Raw genomic sequence first — 22,745 nt, forward strand, 5'->3', positions numbered from 1 at the left:
GGATCAAATCTCATTTAAATTTATCAAATCACTCGATAATCCATCTCTCAATTTTTCATTTCACGTTCACTTTGCCCCAGTGTTTATAATTTGGATTTGTCTTGTCAGTTTGGTTAATTTTTATACCATATTTTTCTCGACATAATGTTTGACATAATGATTCAACAAATATTGGAATATTGGAATTATGTATGTTTTTAATTATTTTAGTGGAACTTCATTTCATTTTTTTATTTCGAACATGTAAATAAAATAAAGAAAAATTATACAAACAATTTAAAAAAAAAAAAAGTATTGTTTAAAAACTGACGATACATTTTTTAAACCTTAATGATTTAAACTACATAAAAAATATATAATAATAATAATAATAATAATAATAATATATAAAAGGAGTGAGAAGAAGAACAAACTTTAATATCATCCCTTCTCCATAAATTCATTAATTCATCTATAATGGCTGCTTCTCTCTCACAGAACCACTAAGGGAAGGTAAATAAAGGTATTCAGGTAAACTCACGACGCGTCCTGGCGGCGCCACGATTACGCAAGTTGCGTAAAAGTCGCGGGAGTTACGTATTATTAACCGGCGGCTACCACAGCTTCGTTATCAACAAACACGCACGTGTTGTCTCCGTGACGCTGGAGGAAAACCAGACGGACGCGGGAGACGCGTGTCTGAATCATGGAGGGAGTTGTTATGGGCGAACTTCTGTCAAAATGGCGACAATAACGCAACACATTGTCTTCACCGTCGTGGACCATGAGGAGGAAGCGGTGGAGCTCATGTTGCTGCTTCGAGCTAATTGAACACAACCGGAGAGACCCAGACAATATCCGGACCCTGCCGAACAGGCGGCCATTGACAGCACTCCATGGTCCGTATGTAAAGCTCCACTCACACGGGGAATCAAGCATGGAACTCTTCTGAAGGTAAGACCATGCTCCAGTATGTATTCAGTGCAGTGTGGTGTATGGTTTGACAACTGGACACTGGCCATTTCTGTTTCTACTGGTTGCACAGATTGTGTGTGGATTGTTACGAACTTACTTTGGTCTCTCTCTACAAACTTATTTTACTGCTGTCACCTTCTTCTGTCGGTTGGTTTGATGTGACCGCTCCTGACAGGGCTTTGATGTTCAGGGTTTTGAAACAGTGATGTGCTGCCACAGCCAAGAGTCTATATCTGACTTGTATTGACACAACTGGCGGAACAGGTTTGATGTGCATGGGATCAGCTTCCCAGCAATTTGGGATTTTTTTGGTTATACAAATGGCAGCTAGTGTTCAATGTTTGGATGTTGCACATGTACGAGTTTTGAACTAGCATATGCAGCAAGTCCATTGGATGAAAGTGGTTTTTAAAGGGGGTTTGAGTAATTTGGTGTATCAATGTAAATTGTATTGCCATAATTATTGATGTTGTATAGAGATGGATCTCTTGCTATATGGAAGTCGAAGGATTCATTTACCACAGTTTCACCTATGGGTGCCATGTAGTACCAAAGCCTACTGTTTCTACTGTTAGTGTCAGACCTGATGTAGAAGCCTCTCTTTGGGTTGCTCCTTAGCGTCGTGGTCCCCGAGCCCATGCTGCTGTTCATCAGCTGTTCCCTCAAGTCGTGGATCTTTGCTTCAAAGCGGCTGTACTCTGAAACAGGAAGACAAACACATTTACACTCAGACACTCGAAAGGTTTGCTTCGTAACTGATGAAGATGCATCCATCCAACTCATCTAACAGTATTGTACTGAGCAGTAACCTCGACTTCCCTTATGTAAACGCTCTTTAGCTTTCTGCATAGAACCAATATGAATCCTTTTATGTAAAGTCACCCACGGCCAAGAAGTGTTATGGCACTAAAACCTTAAGCCTTGGCTGAGTGAATGTAACCAATAGTAGTAGACTTCCTTTTGTTTCCAATAGAATTTTCAAAATACCAATTCTAGCCCACTACTTTGCTCATTGTCTACATTTCTTCTTCATCTTTGGATGTTTGATGTGTTTTTGAGATATTGTGCACAGACGCAAACTAGCACACAGAAACTCTTTGCTAGAGATTTTAAATAAATCTCGCAATCCAACAAGTGGTCGCTGATTTGACATTTTCGGACTAATTTAAAGTGAACATTTTAAGTCTACATTTCTCTTGAATCGGTATAGTATGTGAGAATCTATATGCATGAAGGTATGTTGTTATGTATGACAGTTGTTGCTGTACCATCGGGCCGATACTGAGCGATGATGGTCACTGTCTGGCCGGCGTTCTTCAGCGCTGCAGCTGCCTGTTCATGTGTCGCCATGCGCAGGTCCACGCCGTTCACCTGATGCACACACACACACAGCATGAAAAATCACGTAGTGCTATTGTAGGATGCGTGAATGTGCTGCGTGACAACTTTATACAGATAAGTGTCTTTACACTGAGGATCTGATCGCCCTTGTGCAGCTCTCCGCTGAGGTCCGCTGGCCCTCCTGCCAGGATGAAAGAGATAAAGATTCCCTCTCCATCCTCGCCCCCAACAATGTTGAATCCCAGACCTGTGGAGCCTCGGTGGATCAGAACTCTGCGAGGCTCCCTGATTAAGACAGAAACATATTGTGTGAATAAAAGAGTGTAGATAAACAAATACTGTTAATCAAACCACCTCTGCTGCAAACACTGCTAATAATAACCAGTGTACCTGAGAAAAAGCCAATGGATCATTGCTCACCTGGGGATGTCATCATCTCCCATCATGCCGTGCAGAACCGGAGAAAACCGACTAGGTGAGGTGGGAGTAAGGGCTTGTGGGTAATCTGAGCCAAGATAGTTGGGGTGGCTGAGTTCAGTATCCATATGGGAATATGCTGGAAGAATAGCACACAAAAAGATGTATAATATTCCAGAGGGGTGCTGTACACAGATATGCAATATCAGCTAAAATAGAAGTTCAGACTTCGGGCTGTTTGGCTTCTCTACTGAGTAAATGCATTTGTGTAATGTGATATTTTTTATGTGTAGTCGGAAAAATTGTTGTGTATTGTGTTGCGAAAGCCTATTGCAGTTTTTGTTTGTTACAAGTAGTCTTTCATCCAGAGGCGGATTCGTGTCAAAGGTAAGAAGAAAATGCCCCTGAACCGGTAAACATGAGCTTTTCATTTTCTTAGTAGTCCCACTGTCATCTCCAGTGATTTACAAAGAACAGCGTTTTCTCTTGACTATCAATGACTCTTGGTTTAAATATGAACAATTCTCTCACATTTTGTTCTTGGAAATAATTCTATTAAAATGCAGGGCATACATTTTTCCGATCTGATTTTATCTCGCCGTGTGTGTCAGGAGAGGGGCTTACTGCTGGTGAGGTCTGGAGGGTTGTAGGAGTTGGTCAGGAACAGGTTGTTGGGCTTGGCCACCCTGAGGTACACCACCTCGGCTGTGTTCTTCAGAGCCCCCACCGCATCCTCGTGCATCACATCCTCCAGACACACGTTGTTCACCTGAGCGTTAGCAGCAAGCAGGGAAACAAAGTCAGCGTCAGTTGCAACAGACGGTAGCACTGAGGACAAGAGAAACACCGAATCCCTCACACTGACACTTTCATATTTACATGTATGACAGTCGCTGTTCTTCAGAACAATCAGATCATCCTAGTGATGACCTGACTATTAATGGACTGTATTTATATTGCACCTATCCATTCTTATTGACCACTCAAAGCTATTTACACTACAAGTAACATTCAGCCATTTGCACAGACGTTCATACAGCACTTCTATATGCATCACACGTCATACACACACTGACGGAGCAGCCGCCAGGTCCAATTTGGGGATTCAGTGTTGTGCTCAAGTAATGCGGACTGGAGGAGCCGGGGATCAAACCTACTACTTTCTGTTAGTGGAAAACCTGCTCTATCTCCTTAGCCACAGCCTAGCAAGAGGCACGACAAAATATATATGTTAATGCTAGTTTAAAAAGCCTCAACTATTTGGTGTTATTATCCATAATGATCGACTAAATATATCATAAATGCATTACTCTTCTGATAAATACATTAGTAGACAGTTAGTCAAACTACAGAATCACAGTTCAAGTCCCCCAATGACGGTAATCCACTACATCTGTTTTAAATAGTGAGCTGGTGGTTTCCTGTAAAGATCAGATGAGATAAAAATGTAATATGTTCCACTGCTGTCATCATATTAGCATTTTTGCTAATAAATTCATAAAATTACTGATTGTATTTGTTAAACAGTTTCATAATCAGCAGAAGCATGTTGCTATATTCCATTCAGGGGCAAAGCATTAATTAGCCCAGACACCATTTAATCAAAACCAAGCACCATTTTGAAGTTGCTGGCATCGAGCTTGTCGTCAGCTGCTATGTCACAGTCTCCCTGTTCTCCAGCAGATGGCAGTAGTGCTGCTTGTGTTTTATTGCAGCTACACCACAGTTTAACATTTATTCCAGCCTACACATCTATTCACATGTAAATTCAGGACATGAGAATAACAGCTGTAATTTATACAGGCCCCCGATACTTCACTGCTGCTAATGCACACAAATGTGTGTGTGTGTGTGTGTGTGTGTGTGTGTGTGTGTGTGTGTGTGTGTGTGTGTGTGTGTGTGTGTGTGTGTGTGTGTGTGTGTGTGTGTGTGTGTGTGTGTGTGTGTGTGTGAATATGTGTGTGTGCTTCAGAGGTGAGAGTCTGAGGTTGTCAGTGACGCAGACGTGTGTGGGCTCATATCTCTGCATGCTGGAAGTTATTACATATGATTGACTGACCGCTAAGATCTTGTCCCCGATCTGCAGACGTCCGTCTTTATGAGCCGCCCCGCCTTCAATAATCTTGGTGACATAGATACTGTTATCTCCTGGTATGTGCTGGTTTCCAACCCCTCCGGCGATGCTGAAACCCAATCCTGGGAAAAGAAAGCAATGAGAGAGGCCGAGGAGATAGAGGGGTTAACACAGAGCAGATTTGTTCAATCCAGAGGGCACAGCTTAGCCAGGTAAAAAGCCTCCCCGAGCCCACACAGAAGTGTTGATGCAGTACACTGATCCACACTCCCACGTACCTTTGGGCCCTTTGATGAGTTTGATTTCTGTGACTTTCTCAGCCGCCGGTTTTCTGCGGAGAACGTAAAGGCGGACGATAGCACCTGCCTCCTTCAGAGCCTCCACAGCTTGGCTGTGTGTCACCTCCCGCACGTCAACATCATTCACAAATAAGATGCAGTCGTTCACACTAAGAAACAGGGAAAGCGACAGACAGTGAGACACAGTGGGAGGGAGAGTGAAAACACAGCGTTGAGTTTCTGTGTTGGTGCAGAAATCGGGTGTAATCCTGCACCAGACGAGGTCAGGAGCAGTCACTTATCGCTTTGTTGGGGATCCAGTTTCACCACCGATGTCTCGCCTTTCCCCCAGCCCTCAACATACAATTCTAAAAGGGTATAGACCCTTGCATTGTTGATCTAGCTCCAAGGTAAGCTGCAGCATACAGCTCTCTTTGGGTTAACCGTTCTTGAAAATTACAGCAGGAGGAGTTGAATTTTAAGTGACAGCTGATTTTCGAGCAAGATTTTGATGCAATGGCTATTTTCAGTAACACACATTCTTCCTCCAAGGGCCTGAATACTCCACTTATCACAATTCCATTCATGTGTTAAAAATCGATTTCGCAGCCCTGAATATCAGAGTGTAACATTTTGTAAGACGGAAATGATTCTTGAGGTTTAACCACTGCGATCACTGAGGAAGGCTCCAAAAGAAATGACTGCTGATGTCTTCATCCAAGGTTTTGTAGTGACAAAAGTCTGATGTGCACATTGTTTGTGAGGCAATATAAAACACACGCTCATGCACACCCCCCACTCACACACCCACACATATCTGTTAAAAATCCAAACTTTATCAAGGTATAAAGGACAATTTATCTACATGCAGTATAAAATGTTCCGCACTGCTCTCTCAAACATCTCAGGGTTGTTTGTTCTGATTTTCAAGGATCCCTCGCATGAATCATTCAAAGTGGAAGAATTACCCTTACGGAAAAAAATGTTTTTGTGTTAAAATTGACATTGTGCAAACAGTCTGAAAGCAACATGACGTCCGTGGTAGTTTCAAGATATTTCAGACAGTCATGGTCATGAAAATAACAATCTGCATTCAGGCAGTTATGAGGGTTTTCTCCGGGCACTCTAACGCCAATTCATATGGACATTTATAGGTCAACTGTAAAGAAGAGGAGGAGGAGGAGGAGGATGCCTATATATACATGTCTTGTTTATGGCAGTGTAATTGAGAAAACTGCTCATAAAATGTACTTTTTCTTAGAGCCTGACTGATATGGATCTTTGGGGGGATGGTTCTGATACTGTGATAAGGGAGTTCTGATATATTGGCCTTAGATGTCATTATCAAACCCTTATGAGAAAGAAATGAAATTGATATTTGAATGTTTAACCATAGACTTTATTTACAATGTAAAGAACTGGAGTTAAGACATTTTAAATATATATATTTTAGATGTCAATATAAATGCACCTCATTTCAGCATTGTTTATTCTGTAAAATATAAGTTTTGATATTGGCACATATCGTCAAACATAAACACGGATGCTGATTCGTCTGTGAAAGCCTCATGTTGGTCGATGAGCCCTGTAAATGGGTCGGCCTCTACTGTTTTTATTCAGAAAGACCAAGTCTGAACTGCAGCCTCATGGGAAAACAAATGTGATATTGTTGCATATTACAGTCTTATAACAGGATATGCCATCCATTACATTTATTTGGTAAGAACACTGTTTTCAAACAACACTACTTTCAAAGAATCATTTTGAGTTGAGGGACACAAATAAATTCATGATTATAGTTTGGTTGGAGATTTTGAATCAAACAGGCAGGTCCTCTCTGATATAATTTGGGTGTTGGGTGTGACAGACACTCAATACTGTACTGTGGTACAATATTTAGGACACGAAGGAGGGATGTTCAAGTATTTTTGATAGAAAAGTGACAGGTTGTCTATAGGGGATTCAGTGACAATACATTGTGAAGGAAGGTGAAGAGAAATGGATCATGAGGCCAATAGAGCAGCATTTTACTCATGTCAAACCGAGTTGGCCGGGCATGGACGTCCCATGATTTCATATATCATGGACTTGGGAACATAATGCAAACGTTCAGACTGACTTGGTGCTTCCTGTAACGCAGTATGTATGGTTTTTACCTCAGCCGTCCGTCTTGAGCCGCCGCTCCTCCGGGTATGATTTTGGTGATGAAGATGCTGGGGTCATCGCCCACATGAGGGTTGTCTGTTCCCCCCGCAATGCTGAAGCCCAGGCCTGAGTTACCCTGCAGATACAAAACCACACAAAACAAACGTAAAGTTTATTCATCACATTGGGGACATTTGACATGACCGATCATGTATAATTAGAAGTAGTAAAAATTTACTCACTCTCTCCAGTGTGATCTCCTCATACTCGATTTCCCCTTCTATCCCATTCACCTGTCGGAAACAAACAAATGTTAGTTCATAGCGTCAAGTGGAGGACATTCGATTTTGAGGTATAGTTATTTTTGTATTAAACAGTTTTTTACACTACAATAAGAGTCTAAATCCTAAAGTCAGTTATGTTGGTTCAGCAGTTTCCCTCATCATAGCATCATAGTCACTGAAGCTAATTACAGCTTCCCTTGACCAGACTGTCCACTAAGTTTGATCTGAAATCGTTGTACGTGTGGTACCTGGTTGATAATGGCGGCACTATTCTCTCAGTCTAATTCGTCTTGTGGCAGGACAACTTAGCTTCACATCAGCTTTACCCCCGTCCCCGAGGAAGAGTGAATTCAAACAACTTCAGACTTCGCTGTTTTGGTGTCTGACCTAGAAAACAACTTTTCCTAGTGCTGGAGTGGCGAAGAAATACTGGCCTGCATGTGATTGGAGGCTTTTCTCTGAGACGCCTCGTTCTCTAATCCCTCACTATTCACGTTAATGTGTGCATTCATTTTAGAAACGGCCTAATTAAAGGATCGAGTGAAGTGATATCTCTGTTCTGTCAGATGTGTAACAGATAAACTGTATTTTAATCGAAAATACAAATAATTATTGTCATCATTCAGGTTAAAGCAATGAGTGACAAACCTACCTGGATGTTGGGAATGTAATGGAACTACTCGTAATACAGAGTGAATATGAAGGCAGTTAAGTGAGTTATGTGGTTGAGCCTGACATGCTAATACAATAAAAGGGAGATTAAACATAATCCTTACATATGGGGAACCGTCGAGCGTGTCGGTGTTCACCACCACTGGAGGAGTATTTCCCTGGAGACACACAGAGAGGGGAAACGTCATTAAGAAATGATGGCAGCGAGTCGGAGATGACGCAGCTCCTGGATGAGCTCTCAGTATATCCCTGGAACCTACAGTCACAGCCAAGACTGATGGCCATTTTAGCTCTCAGCTGTGATAGCACTATTCTCACTCGGCTGGAGAGCATGGCTTCAGGAACGTTTTTTTTATCATCCACCCGTGATCGGCCCTCTTATTCCTGGTGTCAGATTTGCCACGGCTACCGGTCGGATGACAGTACGACTTGTTGTACTGATGCTAAATGGCCATCTAGTGATCAGTGTGGACGTGGGCGTGAAACCTCCTGCCCACCAGTCCTTTAGAAACGGTGATTCATCTACTGACGGCACATGGTGGCGATCTCCCAGCACACTCCAGAGGATGACGAGGAAACGGAGAGGCAGTGACAGACATTACAGTTTGTCCCATTATCCTCAGTGAGCACAGTGCCTGAGTTATGCCTGTCAAACTTTTGTCCAGAACCACGTTACGTCCATTACTGTTTGCACAAAGCGTAAGGCCAGTGTCAACACTTCAGCAAGTTATTCATCAGCATCAAAGTGATTAAGGAAAAGACTAGAAACGACAGCAAGTCAATGAAAGGACAGGATTTCTGGCACTGATGCGGTTTGGGTTTACAGCACCTGTCTGTTGAGTTTCACTGAGGTGTGACACACGTCTTATTCCTCGCCTCTTAATCCCAACTTTTTTCCTGCTTCTTTACAGGATTTAGTCTCATCCTCAGGGTATCTGATGTTGCAAGATGTAAATTATGTGCAGTTCTCTTTAAAGAACACAGTCTGACTCTCTATCTAAGTGTCTACATCTATTATATTACCTGTCATTCTTCGGCACCATGCTGATTAGCATGGGAAAGACCCTGTGCTTCTCAAGTGCTTATAGAACTGCAAACAGCAGCAGAAAACCAGCCTGCTGACCTTCACACACCTGACACCTGACACACCACGGCTCTGAGTCCACACAAACAACTACGCTACCAGTCCAACGCACACAAACAACTACACTCCCAGTCTGACACACACAAACAACTAAGCTCCCAGTTCGACACACACAAACAACTACAGTCCCAGTCCGACACACAGGAACAACTCTATCCCAGTTCGACACACACGAACACCTACATTCCCAGTCTGACACACAGGACAACTCTATCCCAGTTCGACACACACGAACACCTACGCTCCCAGTTCGACACACACAAACACCTACGCTCCCAGTTCGACACGAACAACTAGCTCCCCCCAGTCCGACACACAGGAACAACTCTATCAGTTCAACCAGTTCGACAGACACGAACAACTAGCTCCCAGTCTGACACACACAAACAACTATGTTCCATTCCGACACACACAAACAACTACGCTCCCAGTCCGACACACAACAACTTGTCCAGTCACAAAACTCCCAGTCCCACACACACAACTATCCCAGTTCGACACACACAAACAACTACGCTCCCAGACCGACACACACAAACAACTACGTTCCCAGTCCGACACACACAAACAACTACGCTCCCAGTCCGACACACAAGAACAACTCTATCCCAGTTCGACACACACAAACACCTACGCTCCCAGTTCGACACACACAACACGTCCCAGTTCGACCCACCCGAACAACTCTCCCAGTCCGACACACAGAACAACTCTATCCCAGTTCGACACACACGAACACCTATGCCCAGTCCGACACACGGGAACAACTATATCCCAGTTCGACACACACGAACACCTACACTCCCAGTTCGACACACACGAACACCTACGCTCCCAGTTCGACACACACGAACACCTACATTCCAGTCCGACACACACAACTCTCCCAGTTCGACACACACGAACACCTACGCTCCCAGTTCGACACACACGAACAACTAGCTCCCAGTCTGACACACACAAACAACTATGTTCCCAGTTCGACACACACAAACAACTACGCTCCCAGTCCGACACACACAAACAACTACGTTCCCAGTCCACACACACACAAACAACTACGCTCCCAGTCGACACACACAAACAACTAGCTCCCAGTCCGACACACACAAACAACTACGTTCCCAGTCCAACACACACAAACTACTAGCTCCCAGTCCGACACACACTAACAACTACGTTCCCAGTCCAACACACACTAACAACTACGCTCCCAGTTCGACCCACACAAACAACTCTATCCCAGTTCGACACACACAAACAACTACGCTCCCAATCCGACACACACAAATACACAACCCAACTAAACACACTTCTAATTTTTACCCAGCGATCTTTATGTGATGAAATTGTTTGTTCGTTTTTTCACTCAGTTCCTCGTTCTGTCTTTATAGAGAGTAAGTTGTAATGGGAACATGAAGAAATGCTCACTGTTCTTACAGATTATTAAAATGATTTGTATTTTCTTTGCAAACAGAACTGGGCTCTTAACATTCAGTTCCCACTTTATGAAGTGCACATGTACAAACTAAAGCAACCCAATGCTTCTGCTCCATAAACTCTACTTTTACGAGGCCTGTTATGCTCTTTATTTTATTTTTGACCTATAGCTGTTAATTCACTTATATTTAGCATTGAGGCCATGTTATTGATGGCGTTGTACTGGGCTGCATTATATTCCCAGGTGTTTCTAATATTCACCTCATGAATGCAAATGGAGAGGCTAAATTTATAAATAATATAAAACCCTCTTAGTATAATATAGCCCATACAACACCACCTTTAACTATAACCTCAGTAATAATGTAATTTAATTTACACTTATTCCCAAGGGTCATCAAAATTGGAAACTTTTTAAGCAAAAAGTAGAATCTGTATATTACAAGTATTTTGGGTACTTATAAGGAAAAGAATCAGACATTTTAAGAATAAAGTTGTGATATTGCGAGAATAAAATCATAATTTTAGGCTACAAGTAATTTTAGAGGTGATAGAAGAAGATCAGCTTGTCACCCGTATTAAAAAGAAGAATGTTGTTGTGAGCTGAGTGTAGTTTTCACAAATAACAAAATACTTAATCTTGCGGATGATCAGCACCACATTATAATCCATATCAGGACTTTGTATAAGAAACTTTCTATTTTCATTATATTATGACATTATTCTTAAAATCTCTTTTTGGCCCTCAATACATCTTAGTTTATTGTCAGACGATACATATGCAGACAATCTGAATTACAGGTGTACCTAATAAAGTGGCCACCATATCGCTGATATGAGTTTGAGCTTTCGTGTGCTTAAAAAGACATGATGAACAAATATGTTTTGTACAACAGAGAAATTGATGTCTATGAATATCAGTGCAATTTTCTCTTGGTAGTTTTCAATAGAACGTTTTCACAGCAGACATTTTGAGCGTAGTCATAGAAAATGTATTAATTGACTCATTGATTGATAATAACAATGAGTCAGCATGGATGTTGCATTAAGTTGAATGATTCCTGCTGAAATAATTGTGGTTGAAATCCATTTTTGCACAACACAACTATCAAATGCTCCAAGTCCCTTTTTTCTTTAGAAATTTAGAAATCGTCACTGTTGAATGATATTAATCATATCTTCCATTATAAAGAGAAACGGTCATGAATATACAGAAAGGTATGAAGACATAAACCCTCCCCTAGCCCTGCACAAAATGCCAGCAGAGCTCTGCTTTAACCTAACACTGTCCGATTGTAAGAGTTGCCTGTGCAGAGCTTCACCGTGTAGCTGTGTCCAACGGGCCGTGCTGCCGAACATTACGTCAAATTCATCCTTATCTGGAGACAGAAAATAATGAGTATAGCCAGTAGAAATTCAAGTCTAGTGCAGGCAGTTTCCCCTGGAGGGATTTAGACAGAGCCCTCTCTCCCTCTCTCTGCTCTGTCAAGTCTTTCGACATCAGGGTTGTTAGGATTTACAGTGTTGGGCTGCTCTCGCCTACCTATATTTTAGCACTACCTATTCAGCCACCCTGTCCTCTGCCATGTCTCCACAGGCAGCACCATCACCCCTCTGCACCCGGACCTGTGCCTCTTGATGAATTCATACCTAACAACAGCCAGAAAAAGCATATTCAGCAGCAAATGAAACACATTTATTGAGATTTGTCTGGCTAAATTATTCCCAGATTTTACTGAGTTTTTGAGCGATGCTGTGATGTAATAATTCCATAAATATTCATGCGTGCACTGAAGCAAAACACAGAGCACCAAAAGTATGAAGCAATGTGTTTGAATCGATTTCTTTTCTCCCTTAAGAATTGAATAAATAGTTAGTACAGGCAATTTAGCAGTGGAAACCTCAAGCTGCAGGCTATATGCAGGCTGTAGCTGCACACGGTACCGTATCCGCTACCTCCTGCTATGAGACTCACAGGACACTCAAACTATCTCATCAATCCAGCTGCTGCTCTGCGCATGTGCACCTGCAAACATGCACGTCCTGCCAGACATGTTCTGTGCACGCACTCGCACCACTCGTCGCTTTCAGGCTGCCAATAATATTGACAGTCACCTGCTTAGTTAAAGGGAAAGTTCACCCAGAAAAATGCACTCATTATCTACTCACCACTATGCCAATGGAGGGGTGGGTGAAGTGTTTGAGTGCACAAAACACTTTAGGAGTCTCAGGGGTAAACAGTGTGGCAGCAGAATCAAATACAATTGAAGTAACTAGTGGCTAAAGCTTCAGACATAATAAAACAGAAATAACATACCATGCCTCCATACTGCTGGTGTGGTGTCATACAAGTGTCCACAAGCCCCGACATTCATATTCGACTCGAAACAAGGTCATTTACACTGCGTTTTAAGCCTAAAAGTCCATCAGGAGTGGCTTTGCCCACTCCTCTATGGGCATAGGGGGGAGTAGATGATGAGTTGAGACATTTCAGGGTGAGCTATCCCTTTTAAGCCTACGAATATTTAAAACACCATGCGCTGTCTCAAGTTGAGATAAAGTGTGCAAAGGATACTTGCAATGTCACCAGAGAGGACGGCGAGCCGGCTCTGGACACAAACCAAAGGTTGCATTAGCGGCTTTAATGCTGCATGTGCTGCACACCTTGATGCGGCTTGAAAAGCCTCCAACAGGTAAAAGCCATCCGCTCAATTAACAAGACACTGACCTCTAAGTGAAATACGCAATGTCAATCTGAAACAAACTAAATCGACAGTAACATTCTGTTGGCATGCATTACCTTCTCCAGACTGACCTTTACCTCAGAGCTGTGCAGGGATAAGAAGACAAGACTTCCTGTGAAGTGTTTTGTAATATGTAGCTGTGGTTTTTGTGAGGCATCTTTAATGGCTGTTGATTTTACAACCTCTGTTCTAGTTTGTTGGTTTCAGTGCAGGATGCGATGGTGGTTAATCTAGATTTGTTCATCTACTGGCTTCCTAGTAAACCCCTGGTACATGTGTGGAGTGCAGGAAAAGGTGGTGGCATGCGTCCATGAGGGTTTGTGTGTTGTAGGGGTGTGTTGGTAATGTTGGTGGTCTTGTCTCCATGTTTGTTTGAATATCAAATGAAGGATCAAAGCAGCACCTTCATCATCAGAGCAGTAGAACATATCTTCATCTCACTCCACCAACAACCCACTCACAGCCTGAGCAGGATTTGATTAGTATGACCACATTTGATTTCTTGTGATTCACCAAGTTTAAAATATCTATCTTGGGCCCTAAGTGTAGCCACAGCCTTGACCTGAGCTTTGTATCTGTGCTGGTAGAAGACAAACCCTTGTTACCAATTAGTACCACGATAATAACACAATCCAAAACTAGAATGGCGCTCGATAGAGTGAAACCTCCAGTCCCCTAATGAAACTACATTTAAATTCACTAGATCTGGACACAGTATCAGTTCCATAAGATCCATGACTGAGAAGTCAACAAAAAAGTAGAAAACGCCCTATCTCACAATGTTAAAGAAAGAAAGATTCCTGGATCCGCCCTCTGATCTTGATCTAAACGAAAGTTCTTCCTTGGGTGATGCCACCCATCCACCAAACTTCATGGAAAGCGGTTTATTAGTTTTGATGTAATCCTGCAACTAACAAACAAACAAATGCAGATGAAAACATAGCCACCTTGGTGTTGGTAATAATCTATCAGCACATCTTTTGAGCCACAAAGCACAATATCATTTTCGTGAAAGATTTCTCAAATATATTGAAGTACAACGATATTTAAAAATAAGACATCATTTAAAAAGTTCCTACCATCTTATGGTGTCGATGCCTTTTGGCTTTCCGCACATTGTTGAGGAAGCGGCTGCCCATCTTTTTGGCGTACCACACGGACATGAACATTCTGCTTCAGTTGCCAAGACTGAAATCGTTGTTGTGGATGACTGGGGAGCAAACGCTGCTCGCCTCTAAAATTACATACTGAGGGTGTTAAAGTGAGCTCTCCAAGTTTCTTCTTTTAGAAATACCACAAAAGCATAATTGCAAAGAGAAACATTAGGTCTAGACTCTGCCATAACAGTTGGTGAGAGACCACAGATCATCCAGATTGCCTAATAGCTATGTAGCTATTTTAACTTAACATGGGTCCTTTGAGCATAATAGCAAAAATCCCATGCTTTAGACACAGGATACACCTTTGATTGAGATTCTAAGAATTACAAAGAGAGGACAGCCCAATTAGTATCATCCTCTTGGTGAGCAGGTGCTGGAGTCTTCTGTGGAAGCCTAATATCCTCCACCAAACAGAGGCTCGCATTTGAAAAATTACTCATCACCAATGAAGCTCATTATCTGAGACGCAGTTGTCCTATCTTCGGAAATCACCCATCCAGAATACAAAAGAAAAGGGCCTTAACAAACAGATCCTTCCATTCTTCGTCGTCTGTGGCAGTGGACTGCGATGGCGGTGCCTCCCCTGCTCCTGGTCTGTGCTCAGTGAGAATGCAGTTCATATTTTCTGCTGCTACTGTACCGTACCCCTCCCATCCCCGCTGCTGAGGGAACGGGGAGCGAGCAGGAAAGTTTGATGGCAATTACTTAGCTGTCTCTCTGCATAATGTCTACGCTGGTGATGTGAGAGGGGGAGGTATTATACTTTGGCTGGACGTGGAAGGACAAGTGGCACAGAGTGGCCCGACTCCTCTTGCTTAAAGAGGGGACTGTAGGCCTGCTAACCCCGATTCTGTAGTGAAACTTCAAAATGGTAGTGGCAGAGATTGTGAAAGAAATACAGCTTGACATCTGACATTTTTCCTGTTCTCAATTTTCCTCAGCTGCTTACAGGAAAAGGAGAAGAATTCAGGTTTAAACCCACAGTTTTTTCCCCTTCTCACTCAGTCTCTCACTTTCTGAAAGACCGATGGATTGACAGGTGTGTAGTATACGCTGCATATGCACACAAACACACAAAGGCGTGCACATTTAATAGACTTACCTAAGGACACGCTGAAGGACAAGCTGTCAGCTGACGTTCTCATTTTGTTAAATAAAATCCCTCCATCTACCCATCTAGTTTTCTCAGCCTTCCAATTGCAAGGCCCCCTCTATCTGTCTTACTCCCCCAATTCAACACGAACAGCTCTCTCCTTCTCTTTCCGAGTGCATTTCTTTTTTTTCTTCCTCTCTGTCTCGCTTCCCCTCTCTCCCTCCCGAAGGACCTGAGCTGCTGCTGCTGCACAGTAATTACACCAAAGCTGCAGGGACATATTTAAACATTTATTAAAGAAAACTAAGGAGGACGGAGAAAATGAAGATAGAAACCAGATATGGCTCAGGCAAGAGTGCAGAGAGGGGAGGGTATGATGGAGAGCTCCTGGGAAAACTGAAAACATTAATTGAATCCATACATTAGAATGAATCGTCTGTATGCAAAGTGTCATGCACATCTTGGAGGAGTGGTTAACTGTTTTGTCTGAGGAGAGTTTTTGCACAACATATATAATCTCTGTTGTGTCTGTGGTGAGAGAGGACAGACGGTGAGATGCATTGTTTCTCATTTGAAGAGAGTGTAACACACACTGGGAGCGGTGTGGGGGGGTTTTCGGTCAGCACTTTGTGCCTGCTGCTTCTCGCTCGCAGCTCGTCGGGTGAAGGTTAAATGACAATGTTGTGTAATATTATGAGCCTAAGAACTTGGATCTGCCAAGATAAATGTAGGCTGCTTCATGTATTGTTAAAAAAGTCAGTGAGTGAAGTGGCATGAACTTCCATTCCCTTTACTAGCTCCATGTTTTAGTGCGTTATTGTCACAGTCGATGCTGTCATGTGTATTTGCAGGGTTTAAACTATCAATCAATTTCCCCCCAAGTGGGACAATAAAGACAACATTGAACCTTGAACCTTTAACATTTTTTCAAAGGGAAAAAATAATGGTTTTGGACAATTGTTTTTCTCATTACCTCAGAGTTTGACACAGATGCCTTCATTTTTTTTCTATATTTGAAATTTGGAAGTATCCTGAATAGCCAATAATAACATGCACATGGGACTTGCTGTAAAAGTAGGGCAATACCTTTTTTAGAATTAGAATTCCTTCATTTATTATCATTGCACTGAGTACAATGAGATCAAGTGGCAAACTTGTTGGTGCATTAACACAAGTCAGACAAGAGAATGTATATGAACATATATAAACAAATAATAAAAAAAGAAGATATAAACTGATGTTAAATGTAACTTCAAATATAGCTCATTGGGTTGGAGAATACGGGTTTAGCTTTGCTAAAAGCGTAATTAAGAGGTTCAGTTGATAACTAGAACGTCTATCATGAATCATGTTTTCCTTGAAATGATCTTGAAAACCTGTAAGGTTTGTGAACATGAAGATTCAACGCTGACTTTGTGTTTCGAAACAGCACTTTTAACACTTTCTGTAAAAGATCAACTGATGAAGCCTGCCTCTTAAAATCTGATATATAAAATGTTGAATAAAACTTTGTGTTTGCTGTCAGACAGAACAACTTTGAGTCTGATCACAGCACATGATGTCAAGGAAATTTATGTCGCCACATAATAAGAGGAGGACATGGCTCCGAAGACACGAGGGAGGATTCATTAATGTGAGAACAGATCAATATCAGAAGTTCTGCACAGTGTGGGAAAAAGTCATTTCTAATTACATTATGCCCTAAGTTTAAAAAAAAATATATGTCATTTGAAGCTAAAGCACCTCTTTGCTAAATCATGTACATAACCCAAAGACCTCCTCTTGCTTTGCCAAACCGTTGCAGTGCTTCCAGAGACAATCCTACCCATAAATCAAGGAGGCCTGGAGTGGTACTGGCAAAGCCCACGCCATTAACGCAATAAAGAGACAGTGTGACGACACCACCTACACATCAACGACAACCACACAGGCTCTACGGCGGCTGCACAGACATCCACACACAGATGGGTTACATCCCGGAGGCACACATACCGAACCGGCGTGGAACATTGAATGCATGCATATGTTGAGTGAAGGAATGTATATGAAGACATTTTTCTGCCTGATGACTTTATACTGAAGGGTACAGATGTCGTTGTTGAGCAGTTTAATTATAAGCAGGCACTATTAGACGGGGGGGGCTGTTCAAGGTCAGGGCGAGCAGACAAAGTCAATAAAATGATGTATAGTTACAAGCGTAACAACTTGTTCAACAGAGAGTGAAAGACAGATTTAATAGTTTAATCCTTCTAATGATCCTGTGTTGTCCCCTTATAAATCCTCAAAGTTCACTTCAGACCCGCTTCTGTTTTCAGATTTTCCGTGTTTTACACTTCATTTTATATTGTTTGCTTTGTGCTTACGTGTGATTTCCTCTGCCGTCGCCTTTTGTCTTGCGAGATAGACACAATCATGGTCGCGATTCATGGCACATAAGCCTTATACAAACTGTCTGATCATAAAAATGGTTTATTGGGAAAGCACCGCAGCCATCTTTTCAAGGTTATGGAAGTCACTGCACAGTCTAACACTGCCCCCTACAGGTTTCAGCCTGTCCTGCAACGAGATTACATCTACCTGTCTATTACACCCTCATGCTATCATGGCAACATTTAAACAGTGATGCAAATTAGGATTCATTTAATTTCCACTCATTTCTCATAGCTTCATGGCCACTGCTCCACTGATTTACATATTTCAGGATAAGTGTTTGTGCAAAATGTTGCCCTGAGGAACTGCAAAGCCACTTGCACGTCTTTACACTGAAATAGGAACCACGTTGCAATGCATTTCCTTCCCTGCATAGTATCTTTGCTGCAGGAAAGCGATAGCATCTTTTTTTCCTTTAGAGCGTGGCGGCAGAAAGATGAATATAACAGGAATATTATAGTGTAACGAAACCCAACATATAAAAACTTTTCAGTTGCGTACATGAGATTTCACGCCCTAAAATAGTTATTGAGTGCAAGTGGAACAAATCTGTCAGACAAAGGAGATTTGAATGACAATGATTATGAGCACACTGATATCATCGGGAGACAGATAAAATGGCGGCCGGCCGTCTCTCAGGCAGAACGCTGAGTGACACAGAGGATGAGGATTAAAAATCACACTGATGATGAAATCGATGACTGATGATGATACTGTTAACATTCGGGGTGACGGAGCGGCACGGACCGCTGTGCTCTTACCAGTGTGGAAACAGCTGATGTGTACATTGGAGTGTGTCCCGTAGACATCAACACAGGCTGCAAAACAACAGAAGGGAGAGGGTCATTTTGCAGGGTATGCGGAGGGGCACTGGGGAAGAACAACGGTGTCGTTTGTGTTTTTCTTTAATAATGAGAGCTGATGCTGACAAGTTCATCTACGACACACATTTACATCTGGGTTTAGAATAGAGTTCCATCAAGTCAGCAGAGCTCACACAAGGACTGCGGTTGATTAATGTGAACATTGATACTTCAAGGTTATTCCCTGGACTTGAACTCCTGGAATGTTAATGCAAACTAGAAAAATGGGGGTGTTTTAATGACCTGTCTGTCTGTGAATCTCATATGTCCATCCATCCATTACCTATACCGAGGGGGGGACAAATCCCAGTTGACATTGGGCAGGGTACACCGTGGACAGGTCGCCAGAGTGTCACAGGGCGGATATACAGAGACAAACAACCATCCACACTCACATTCGGTCAATTTAGAGTCTCCACTTAATCTAACCCCAATCTGCATGTCTTTGGACTGCGAAAGGAAGCTGGAGTACCCGGAGAATACCAGGACCAGGGTCATGTGTCTCTGTAGGTATTTACAGATATTTAGATCATTAAATCTGTTCAACGGCAATTCTATAAACAAGTCACTTGCTTGTATTCATTAATCTGCTACAAAGTAAACCACAAATTAGGAAAAATGATCAATAATACAACACATGACACACATCGTGAATATGTTTGATAGCATTGATTTCTTGTTGATGGAATAATGAAAAAACATCTTTATGTCTGTTTATGCAGAATAGAGTTCTGCACAGCTGAAGCACAAACAACACACCCTGTGTCTATGAATTGGACCAAATAGCAGCAGTGTGAGAATTTTCACATGTCAGGAGACGCTTTCCCTCCCACTAGAACAGTTTTATATTGCAGTATAAAGTATATTATTCAAGTGTGAATGTTGGGACAGATGTATTTGCTGATCCTGCGCGGGACTACCCGGGAGTTGGGTTCATGCTGATCCGGATATTTACAGATTATGTCTGTGCGCCTCTCTTTCCTCGTACAGACGTCGTCTTTTATGTATAGTTCCTCTGGAGACTTCTGTGCATTGCTCAATGGTGCATCTACCCCTCCTAAGACTTTACTAGTGAGGAGGTTCAAACAGGCACAGCAGGGCATTGAAAGACTCAGACACCAAGCAGGGAGAGGTGGGACTGTGTAAAGTGAAGGGGAAGAGTAAGATAAAGAAGAGACGATCATGTAACCAGGAGGCCCATAGCTGAGAGGACCCCCAGCTGACTGAGAACCCCCTTAACTTTCAAAAGTTAAATAGTTTGGTTGGAGACTACAACGTGTAAATGTGTGTGTGTGATGTGTTTGGGATGGTGGTGGGGAACTTTGTTTACAATATTGATACCAAAGAACAGTTTGAAGATTGGAATGATGTGGCTTGGTATCATGTTGTTATTTTGGGGGGTGGGTTATTTCATGTAGTGCCCCCCAGGTTTTGCCAAAGTCCCCTGAAACGCTGCATATCACTGTGCGAGGAAGCAACACACTAGTGCTTAAATCATCATCATCATCTAGCCTTCCTCTCTTTGTCACAATCATCATTGTAAGCGACTCTTAATCAAAAATCTTCATCAATCACAAAGAGCAAAAACATAATCCTCATATTCTTCATCATCCTCAGACTTATTAATTTACTACACTCACTGCAATTAGAGCTCATCAAGCATAAAATGTTAATACCCGCACGTCTTGTATTACATATGAGAATACAGCAAAGTACACTATGTTCACATGAGTGGGTAAAAAACAAAATGGCTCCTCAGCCAGTCCACAGCCATCAAAGCCTCGGACTGCTTTACCTTTTATATATGTGTGTTTTCTTATACATATTGTTATTCATGCAAACAATTCACTTTGAACTAAGTGTGTCTACTCTGGACCTTTAAACTTCATAGTGCGTTCAGCTCTCCCTGAAGAGAAACACAAGACTTCATAAATAATGGCAGCATTCCAGAAATAGAAATAGGGCCAATCCTGGTTCCCAAACATCGTGAACAACATCAACATGCTCCCTTTTATGTGATTGGAGAAAATATTCTCAAGATGGAATTTTGCTGCATTGTTCATTTTTAATAACAATGTTATTATTGATTTTCTCGCCGCCATTACACGTTTATATTTTGATTTGTTTTGATTCAGTGAGCAGCAGATGGAGGAAATATCCAATGTTAATTTATGATGCAGCTCCAATTTGAAATCTAGTCATATAAAATCTGTGTATTTTATGTAAAGTTGTACCTGTATGTCTGGAGGGGCAATGTGAAGAAAAGGCCTTGCACACATTCCTCCAGACAGAAGTGATTTTATAGTATACACTTCCAAAATGTATTTTTTAAAAGACATAGTCCCAGCACCAAAGTAGTGAGCTAGTCGCCAAATATACCACTGAAATGTTCTTGCTTATTTTGGACTTTGTAATTTTCAGGTACATGATTTCAGAAAATCCATTAAGTACAGGACAGTGCATATTACATAATATACAAAACACTCTTCATTTGCATAGTCTAAGATTTCAATATGGTGACATGTAGTAATTTCACATGAACTCATAAATTAATTTACTTATTGCTGATGGTTGGCAAAACAACATCAAGACTCACGAAAGCTCCTTGGCCTAAGAGAAGTGTGATAAGAAAAATGCATGAATAATACCGAGCTAATTAAGGAGAAAATCCTGTTATACAAACACCACTGACGGATGAGGGGTGGTCAACAAATTCACTCTGCAACTTGTTTGAGCTCCTTCCATCATCACTGATCACTTCAACAGCAGCTATCCAGCAAAAATGCACTTTATTCTCTGATTTCAATGAAACACATTGGGAGTCAGAATAATCGAGACTCTTCAGGACATGGACGTGCGGTGCAGCCACAGTGAAGAGCAGAAACGTGACACAAACATGTGTTGATGAATCCTGTGCGTTTTCTAATATCTTCTACTTATGATTCCTAATGAAGATCCTTGATTCCAGTGTTTACCTCGTAGGTGTTGACTGCCTACACTTTTAACACTGCCTTGAAAACAAAAACAATTAAAGATCTTACCCGCTAAGCCCAAACAATAGACATTATTATTTCTCATCTATAGTTTGTGAACTGACAAAAGGTAGCAACTGTCGTGATTAAATTATATTTTTTATTATTGTCAACAAATCTCATGAAAGGCTAAAACAACAATTTTTCTCTTTGTCTCCATTTTCCACTTTCTCTATCGTGTTTGTGCCTCCCAGTCAATAAACACTCAATGGACTGAAAAAACACACAAAAAAGAATTTTGAAAAAATAAAGTTGGCAATTGTTTTGCTATAACTTGTTAGCATCAAGCTTGAACTAACTTTTTTAATTTTTAAAAAGTTGTTTTTTAATGTACTTTTATTAAACAGCCAGTGACTGTGGCTTTAAGCAAAGGTTCCTCAAAAAGGACTTAATAGAGCAATGGTTGGGGACTATTTTTAGAGGTGGATTAACACTTATTATTGAGCTAGTGAATATTTATGGCAGTTGAAAAGCTCATGAGAGACTGAGAGTGATTCAAAATAAACTGCAATGCCCTCATGTTTATTTAAAGTAAGGGCCATTTCAACTTTGCAATGGCGTGGCTTATTCATGTGATATTAACAGTTTCTGGACAAAGGAGGTGTGACACAGGATTTAACTAAACTAGACTTTGGCTACATGATCAATACTTACAGTCAGCAGATATGATCCTC

The 22,745-nt window shown here is 41.7% G+C and overlaps 1 protein-coding gene across 4 annotated transcripts in view; it reads right to left on the reverse strand.

The window, feature by feature from the left end:
- The window catches only part of LOC118122597 (disks large homolog 4), a 45,139-nt gene that overhangs the window by 8,191 nt on the left and 14,203 nt on the right, over positions 1-22,745 (reverse strand). The window contains exons 3-13 of one of the 4 annotated variants that reach the window (XM_035179417.2): positions 18,938-18,994; positions 8,270-8,323; positions 7,452-7,502; positions 7,221-7,354; positions 5,065-5,234; positions 4,772-4,908; positions 3,337-3,481; positions 2,716-2,851; positions 2,424-2,580; positions 2,223-2,325; positions 1,538-1,652 (exon numbers count right to left, since the gene is read on the reverse strand). In XM_035179417.2, coding sequence (XP_035035308.1) covers positions 1,538-1,652; positions 2,223-2,325; positions 2,424-2,580; positions 2,716-2,851; positions 3,337-3,481; positions 4,772-4,908; positions 5,065-5,234; positions 7,221-7,354; positions 7,452-7,502; positions 8,270-8,323; positions 18,938-18,994 — 1,259 coding nt within the window. The remainder of the gene's footprint in view (positions 1-1,537; positions 1,653-2,222; positions 2,326-2,423; positions 2,581-2,715; positions 2,852-3,336; positions 3,482-4,771; positions 4,909-5,064; positions 5,235-7,220; positions 7,355-7,451; positions 7,503-8,269; positions 8,324-18,937; positions 18,995-22,745) is intronic. The other 3 variants (XM_035179419.2, XM_035179420.2, XM_035179421.2) reach the window with 3 other exon arrangements.

Source organism: Hippoglossus stenolepis, chromosome 15, assembly GCF_022539355.2.
Source record: "Hippoglossus stenolepis isolate QCI-W04-F060 chromosome 15, HSTE1.2, whole genome shotgun sequence".
In the NCBI taxonomy this organism is placed as follows: Eukaryota; Metazoa; Chordata; class Actinopteri; order Pleuronectiformes; family Pleuronectidae; genus Hippoglossus; species Hippoglossus stenolepis.